Genomic DNA, 8,618 nt, shown 5'->3' with positions numbered 1-8,618 from the left:
AGCAGGAAGTCAAAGCCTGCAGACATGTGACTGTGGCCAGGGACTTGAATGATTAGGATTGATAAATAGATGTCTGCAATATTTAAATGCATCACCTCTGTGTCTTTCCACTTTCCCTAGCAGCCTGAGAGCAAGGGATTTTATGACTTTGAGAGATTGCAAGTTTCTGATTCCATTTGGAAAACTTGCAACATGAAGGTCTGATTTCTATGAATGACAAACAAGCATTTTTAATGCACAGTGAGGCGTTCCTGGCTGTCTTTTGTCAGCACAGCACTCTGCCAAAAACAGTGGAATATTTCAGTTCAGTGATTCCCAGCTCTGACGGATTTGATGCCACAAAACTGTCTTTCCTTGCTCCACAAACACCCGTGGCTTACAGGGGCTCCCTGTAAAATCAGGAGGGGGAGACCTTTTTATGAGTTTGGGTAAAGGCTATCCTGACCCGAGTCTATTCCAGGAAAATTAACTACCTGGGGTTTTGATCATTTGGAGGAGAAATGATTGGTTACAGTTTTCTTGATAAAGATAAAACAATTTTTTAAAAGGCAGGGACTTTGAGATTAGTTACAGTTTCATTGATAATGGATAAAGAATACTTTTTTAAAAGGCAGGACTACACAATTTTAAAAAAGGTAATAGCCTACTTCAGACAGTTTTATAAAGGAAACTTGGAGAACTCATATTCAAGGCTCTTTGTCTTGTCTCTGGGCCTGGTCAGCCATAAAGTCTGGTTTTCCCAGCCCCTCCCTGGAAGTCCTTGCTGCCTTTTCAGATCCTCACAAAAAAGCCTCCCTGCGGGCACATCTCCTAGGCAGTAACTTGACTCCCCGGAGTTAAATACACCGCATTAGGCTGATGAGTTTGCTGATGGAATGAAAACTGACGACTCTGTTAATGACTGGTTAGTAGTTCTTCCTTTTGCATTTGGGAGGGAGGACGAGTGCCAGGTTTTGGCAAAAACTGTTCTCCTGGCCACGTGCATCTGGATTCCTGGGTGGGTGTGGGGAGTTGGAAAATGCAGATCCCTGGGCCTTCAGACATAGCGAGTTGGAATCCATCGGTGTGGAGCTTGGATGTCAACGTCCCCTAAACCTCCCCAGGGAACTGGGAGGCAGCCCAGAGTTTGGGAACCCGTGGGCTGTAATGTTCCATATTACCATTCAGTCCTTCCTATGGCTGGGAAATTTTATTTCAGAGGATGACTGAGAAATGGCTTTGTTGTTGGACTTAACGGAAGATAGAATGGATTCCATTCCCTAGTTTCTTACACACACACACACACACACACACACACACACACACACACACACACACACACACACACGGCAAGCCTTTCAATTTGAGTTGCTCCATGGGTTCTAATTGTGGAAGGCATTTTTGTGTTCTTTGTTAACATGGAGGGAGAGGTGTCTATCGAAAAGGAACCTGACCATACAGGCAGGGAAGTTGATTCTATCCTCACTCTATAGACAGGGAAACTGAGGCACGAAAGTTTAATAACTTGCCAGGGTGGTCTGTATGGCAGAGCTAGGATTTGAATCCTGGTAAAACCGGTGCTGAAGTCCATGTTCTCACCACTGTGAACACTACTTCTTAGGAGGAAGGAGCAGAGAAGTGACTCACGCTCACATTTTAGAACTATTAACAAAGCCTCAATCATAAGCATATACACATCACTGCCTTGTCTCCACGTAGAAATATTTATGTTAAAGATGGACAAAGTCCCCATATAGGAAGACTTCTGGGTATAATGGGCAAACTGAAATTTGAAATCCAAATTGTCCACCAGAGACTGTAAAGTAGATAATCTCCAGGTTGCTGATGTGGTTGTTGTATGTTTTTGTTTTGTCTTTTTTTGACAAAACATGTATTTAAGCAATGTGAACTGATCGTCAGCATTTAAAAGTCAGGAGATTTGAAATGAAATCCCAGCTTTCCAATGTCTTTGGGAAAATGGGCCCCATGGAGCCTGCATTCTAAGTGGTAACGATTAGCTGGAGCAGAGTGGTGGCTGCTCCCTTCAAATGGTGCTCTCTAATTCGCCCCAGTCCCCACCACACCCTATTGTCCCACAACCAGGCTGCTTCATTCATGTATTTTTTTTTTAACTCCTGAAGTCTTTCAATTTTCTCTCCCTTGGCTCCAACTCATCACGTGTTGTTTCATAGGTTGAAACCTCACCTACCAACCTCACATAGAACAATTCTGGAGGTGGCTGCAGGGCGAGTGCCATCCACTGGCCTTTGTTGCTGACTGTACCAGAAGGCACCTGTTGGCTTCGAGGCTGTGTGGTGTTGTGGTTAAGAACACAGTTTCCAGAGCCAGATATTCCAGGTTTAAACCCTGCCGTTACCACTCGCTAGCTGTGAGACATCAGGCAAATCTTTGATTTCTTCCCTTCTCTGAGCCTCAGTTCCTTCACCCGTGAACCAGGGATAAGAATACCTCATGGGGTTGCTCTGAGGAGCCCCTGAGGATTGATTCCTGTAAGGGCTTGGAGCAGTACCTGGTATGTGAGTGTCTGCCACTGTTATTATAACCCACTTAGCTCCAGCTTGGTTCTGGGAAGTGTGTATTTTCCAAAGTCCCTAGGAGTTAAGCCAGGACTTGGCCTTGTTCTCCTGGAACACACGCTATCCTTTGAGTTTGGCTCATGAGTTCAAAGCCTTGAGCTCGATTTAGTGGCATCTTAAGTTCTCAGGTGCTCTCCCAGGCACGATAACAATAGTAGTGTCAGGATTAAGAAATGGTTTGCATTTTTTTGTGCACCAACTAAGGAACAGACTCCCTGTTATACACATTTTGTGGATCATCTAGTTCACCTTCACAATAGCTCTGTTAAATGGGTACTACTGTCATTCCCATTACACAGAGGAAGAAACTGAGGTTTAGGGACATTAAGCAGATGGCTGGGGTACTACTAACCCGGCATTCTATGGCGCCAGACTTCCTGGTTGCAAGTCCCCCCCACTGCCCCAACTTACTGTGAGACTTTCAGCCATCTGCCTCACGTCTGTCCCTTCCTTGCCCAAAGCCCTCCATCCTTTCCTTTGTGACACTCCCTGTTTTGACATCTCCTCCTCTATCCAGCTTCCTTGATTGCTCCTGGATCTGGTTTGTACCATAGGCAGTTTAGCTACTGTGGCATCCACTATGCTCTTGGTTGCCAAGGGTGGGTTGGCTGATCTGGCCGGCTCAAGGGTGTCTTCCCCCCTCACTCACCCATCGACCCCTTCTTGGAATCAAGCCAAAGAGGCCGACCTACTCAGCTCCTGGTAAATGGTATGGGAATAACCGTGCTGCTCTGGCTGTAAAGCTAAAGAATTCCCCAGAGTTCTTGTCTGCCTTTCCAGGAGTTGTACAGGGAGACACAGATGGATTGGGCCTCTCATTTCTGAGTCTTGGTTGTCTGTCACATGACCTTACCCTCTGTCTAACCTCTGATGGGAAAGGTTATTGATTCTAGCAGATGGAGCCCATCTCAGCTGATCAGAGAAATCCGAATAAGTTTTCCCAAATCCAGAAAGAAACATCAACAGCATCCGTCTCCGTATGAGGCGAGAGCTCGCTGGCAGTCCCAAAAGCATGTGGTGGCCCTTCTGCCCTTTAGGAACACTTTGGCTAGTTTAGTGCAAAACCGTGTTGGAACTCACTGAGCAGATCCGAGGGTTGGAGAACAAGCCATAATCCCAAGTATCCCCTTTACGCTCCCACAATCCTGCTCTCTCACCGTTAGGTGGGACGGGTGCTTTGTTTTAGCCAATTGGGAGTCTAAGTGACATCTGCCACTCCAGGGCTCAGGCGGTGGAAACCCAGGTGGGATTCTCTGGTCTTCTCTCCCCTGGGTTAGCCTGAGGGGGCCTCATATTTTAGATCAGGGGTTGGAAAACTATGGTCCACAGGCCAACAACCTGTTTTTGTAAATGAAGTTTTATTGAGCACAGCCATGCCCATTCATTCACATATCATATATGGCTGCTTTTGTGCGAAAATGGCGAGAGTTCAGTAGTTGGGATTGAGATGGTGATAGAGACCATATGGTCTTTAAGGCCTAAAATATTTGCTATCTGGCCCTCTATCGGAAAACTTTGTTGACCTCTGTTCTAAATAGAGCAGCTACGATATGCTGGAGCTCTGGATAGCATGGGGCCTCGAATGATCCCGTGGAGGAGAGACCCTTCCCAGACCTCCATGGCCCATGTAACCACAGCGAAGAAAAAATGAAAATGCTTTTGCTTGGGATTGTCTGTTACCAGAGAATATCCTAACCCAGCCTACCCGATCCCGACGGGCATTATTCTACATTGGGAGGGATTCCCAAAAGCCTACTTACTTCCTTGCGAAGTGAACTGCACAAGAAATACCGATGATGAGAAGGCCGATGATGATGGAGGCGATGGCCACCCACTTGGCATTCCTCCCAAGCCGCCTGGATCCTTCCACGTCTCCATTGTTGTAGCTGTTCAGAGACTGGGGGACACAAGGGAAGAGCAAGTGATGACAGACAGCCCACAAGGAAAGACATGTGCTTCTCAGGCTGATCTGAGCAGGGAACATATAACCACCTCCTCCAGGAAGCCTTCCCTGAACTCCCAGGCTGGCTAACTTCCCCTTCTGTATTTCCTGATGACTTCCATCTTACCACAGCACATTGAAATGACTGATTTGGCCTCTCCCATTAGAGTGTAAGTGCTATGTGGGCAGAGACCATTATCTTGTTCAAGTGCCCACTGCAATAGTTGTCATGAAGAAGATGCTAGATAAATATTTGTATAATGAAAGAATAAATGGGTTTACTGTCTCATCCACGAAAACAGGAGTTGGCAAACTGTGGTCTATGGGCCACCTTCAGCCTGCTGTTTTGTAAATAAAGTTTTATTGGCACGCAGCCACACTCACTTGTTACTCCTGTCAGTGGCTGCTTTGGTGCTACAGTGAGTGTTGGAGAGCTGGGACAGAGACCTAAGGCCTAAGAGGGCTAGAATCCTTATTTGGTCCATGATGGGAAAACCTCTACTCCTGCTCTAGAAGGTTGATCCATGATGTCAGGGACTTGGGCTGACCTGTTCACCTCTATGCCCAAGGCAAACTGCCATTCACCTACTCAAACAGCCTTCCCGGATGTTAAAATATGGGAATGTTTCTGTATTGGCTGGTAAATAGCAGCCACCCCTCCAATGTCCCAACCACCCTGGCCTCTCCCCTGAGCTCCCCTGACCTCACTGCGATCCAACAATTAAAGGGTTGCCCCTGGGCCCAGCAGAGCATCCAAGTTTGTTAATATTTTAAATACTGCCCATTGTAGGAGCTCACGAAATACTGGCTGAATAAATACGTCTGTTTTCCTACAGAATGTGGTTCATTAAGGGCATGTTGGGGTCCCCCTGGAGTCTAGCCCAGTTCCAGGCAAAGTGGGGGTGCTCCGAGAATGCTTGCTGCTGAGCTGAAGGCCCAATGCCATTCCTCTCTCTTATAATAAGCCTCTATCATAACTCCCATTGTGAGAACCCCCCCCCAAAGTTGTGTAGCAGCCCAAAGACCGGAAACACGCATTTAAGAGGGACTCCATCATTGTAGATTTCAGTGGGAACCTCACATCCTCATCCTGAAATCACAGCACTTGCATGATAATCACTCCTCTTCCTGGACTATTAAGTGAGGGAGGGTTTGGCATTATGCAGTCAATTACAAGCCAGAGAAACACCCAGGATGCCACCGGGCTTTCTGCTTCCGGAAGCTTCCATTAATTCTTGGATCCAGGCCACCTTAGTCAGCAACAGGCCAGGGGACTCGGCAATGAAAAGGACTTCCTTTCAGCCCTTTGTGGGAATGGAGAGCCAGAGCTCAGTGACGCCAGGGACTGTCAGCACGGCGAGTTTCAGATTTCCAAGTCCCGAACCCTGGCGTTTGCAACCCTGGGTGCTCATTAGAAACACCTGGTTGTTGTTGTTGTTATTATTATTATCTTAATAAATAGCTGGGCCCTATTCTGGAAAGATTCTGATATAACTAATGTGGGGATCAGACATCAATAAAAAAAAATTGTGGCCCTGGCCGGTGTGGCTCAGTTGGTTGAGCATCGTCCTGTGTACTGAAAGGTTGCAGGTTGTGGGCTCAATCCCTGGAGCATGTGGGAGGCAACTGATCGATGTTTCTTTCTCTTTCTCCCCTCCTCTCTCTCTAAAAATCAATAAAAACATTTAAGAAATTGTGGTGAAATACACATAACATAAAATGTACCATTTTAACTCTTTTTGAGTGTACAATTCAGTGGCATTAAGTACATTCTCATCGTTGTGCAACCATCACCATCATCCATCATCTCAAACTCCAACTCTGTACCCAGTGAACACTAACTCCCCAATCTACCCTTCCCCAGACCCTGGTAACCACCATTCTACTTTCAGTCTCTGTGAAATTGACTTACTCTGGGTTCCTCATATAAATGGACTCAGACAATATCTTAGGGTCTGGCTTATTTAATTTAGCATAATATCCTCAAGGTTCATCCATTCGTAAAAAGTGTCAGAATTTCCTTTCTTTTTAAGGCTGGATTATATTTCATTGTAGGTATAGTCCACATATTGTTTATCCATTCACACATGGATGGACACCTGGGTTGTTGCCACAGTATTTTTTTTAAGCTTTTCAGGATTGGAAATCTTTGGCAATGATTCTTAATGTCCTGCGAGGTTATGGTGTTCAGCACCTTCAGATTTATCCCACGGAAGTGTGTAACAGAGCATGGGCTCAAAACCCAGAGTGATCTGAGTTCAAACCCTGTGTCTTATTAGCAGTGAGAATTAGAGCAAGTTACCAAGCTTTCCAAGCCTCAGTGTTTTCATCTGTAAATTGGGGACAATAGTAATAGTACCTTCTTCACCTTGGATAATAAATTAATGCAAGAAGAGTGGTTAGCATTGGCTGAGCACATAGTATACGCTCAATAAACGTTAGCTTTTATTGTGAATTGTCACTACCTGTCTTGTTCTTCCTCAAAACACTTGGTATCCTTGGAGAGCAACAGAATTATCTGGGCTACTTATCAGAATCCTAGGTGGGGAGAACAGCCAGTCTGTGCCACATCTATGTGTGCAGGCTCTGCCCATGAGCACAGGGTACATGTGGGGGTCCCTGGGCCACTTGAGTTGTTTGTTTCAGGTTGCCTGACGAGGGGGGTTTGGGTGCAGTGCAAGCCATGGCCAAATCCTGCCCAGCCTTCCATCACCTGCTGCCAACCTGGCCTCTTGTCTGTGACCCTTCTCTCTGCAAATCACCGTCTCTCTGGGACTCATAAGGGAGACGTTGAGTCGCTCCAGGAATGGGACCTTGTTTGGCTTGAAGAATCGATGAAAAGCCTCCTTCAGTATCAACTGAGAACTGTTCTCTCCCCACGAGTGTTCTTACGGATTCGTTTCCTCCTCTGGTCCTTGGGAAAGGGGCTGACCATGGGTAAATCTGCTGGGTGAATATGAGGATCTAGGCCCGGGAAGGATGAGGTTGGATCCCCAGAACTGTAAGATTTCACTCTAAAACCGTCACTGTGAGGGTCTCGGGCTTTAGGGTGGAAATCTAGCAGTGAAGTAGGAGGGGACTGGTGCCTCCTCCCCAGTTCACTGGCTGTAATTCCTCCAGATTGGAATCGCATACTAGCGTCTCCCAGTAGATGCTATGGACTGAAGTGGTGGAAATGGATTTTAGAGAAAAGTGCACAGTTTATATGTACTTTTTCCTGATGAGCTTAGAAAGCAAACTATCCCATCTGCTGTGCAAGAACTAGACAGAAAAGGGATGGCTTAGATATTTAAAATTTATACGATCTCGTTAACTCTTTTACAAACTACCCGTGGGATTTGTGAACGTGTAAAGCATTCAAACACTACAGAGACGTGCAGCACCTAGTAAACCCCTCCCAACCCCATTTCCCAGAGATAACCACTGCTAATAGTTTGCATCTGCTTCCAGATTTTTTTCTTCCCACGAATAATAGGAAAGGAAAACTGACACTTTCTCTTGCTTTCAGCGCCTCATGTGCATCACAGTCAGGAGAAGGAAACAGCAATTTGCACCCTGAGACAAACCAGGAATAACAGGGTCAGTCTGTCTAGTCCACACCCCCCCAGCATTACAGCTGAGTATTTTCCATACGTCTTGGCAAAGACAAGTTCATCCCCACCCTCTTGCGATTAAATGTAAGTCACTTCCTTTGTGGGTACTGTAATCTTTTTTTTTAAAAGTGTTTTTTAAATTATTTTTTTTATTGATTTCAGAGAGGAAGAGAGAGGGATAGAGAGATAGAAACATCAATGAGAGAGAATCATTGATTGGCTGCCCGCCCCCAGCCCCGCCCGCAACTTGGGCATGTGTCCTGACCTGGAATTGAACTGTGACCTTTTGGTTTATAGGTTGATGCTCAGCCACTAAGCCACACTGGCCAGGTTAGAGACATTGCATTTAACTGTTACATGATAGGAAGGTAGAATCTTGAAGAATCTACTTATATAAAAACCATGGGTGTTCATCACGACCACAACCGCCAGTGACCAAGCGGAAGGAAGTCAGACCTGCAGGGGCTGTTTTTGCTCCAGCTACACCCTCCCCCAAGCTGTTTCTCA

General features: G+C 46.0%; 1 protein-coding gene across 1 annotated transcript in view; it reads right to left on the bottom strand.

Moving 5' to 3' along the window:
* The window catches only part of TMEM233 (transmembrane protein 233), a 37,959-nt gene that overhangs the window by 11,902 nt on the left and 17,439 nt on the right, over positions 1-8,618 (bottom strand). The window contains exon 2 of the mRNA XM_006770289.2: positions 4,337-4,473. Coding sequence (XP_006770352.1) covers positions 4,337-4,473 — 137 coding nt within the window. The remainder of the gene's footprint in view (positions 1-4,336; positions 4,474-8,618) is intronic.

This window comes from Myotis davidii, unplaced genomic scaffold (genome assembly GCF_000327345.1).
Source record: "Myotis davidii unplaced genomic scaffold, ASM32734v1 scaffold803, whole genome shotgun sequence".
Classification (NCBI taxonomy): domain Eukaryota; kingdom Metazoa; phylum Chordata; class Mammalia; order Chiroptera; family Vespertilionidae; genus Myotis; species Myotis davidii.
Note: the sequence above shows the minus strand (reverse complement) of the source record. Positions and strands in the feature narration are given on the sequence as shown.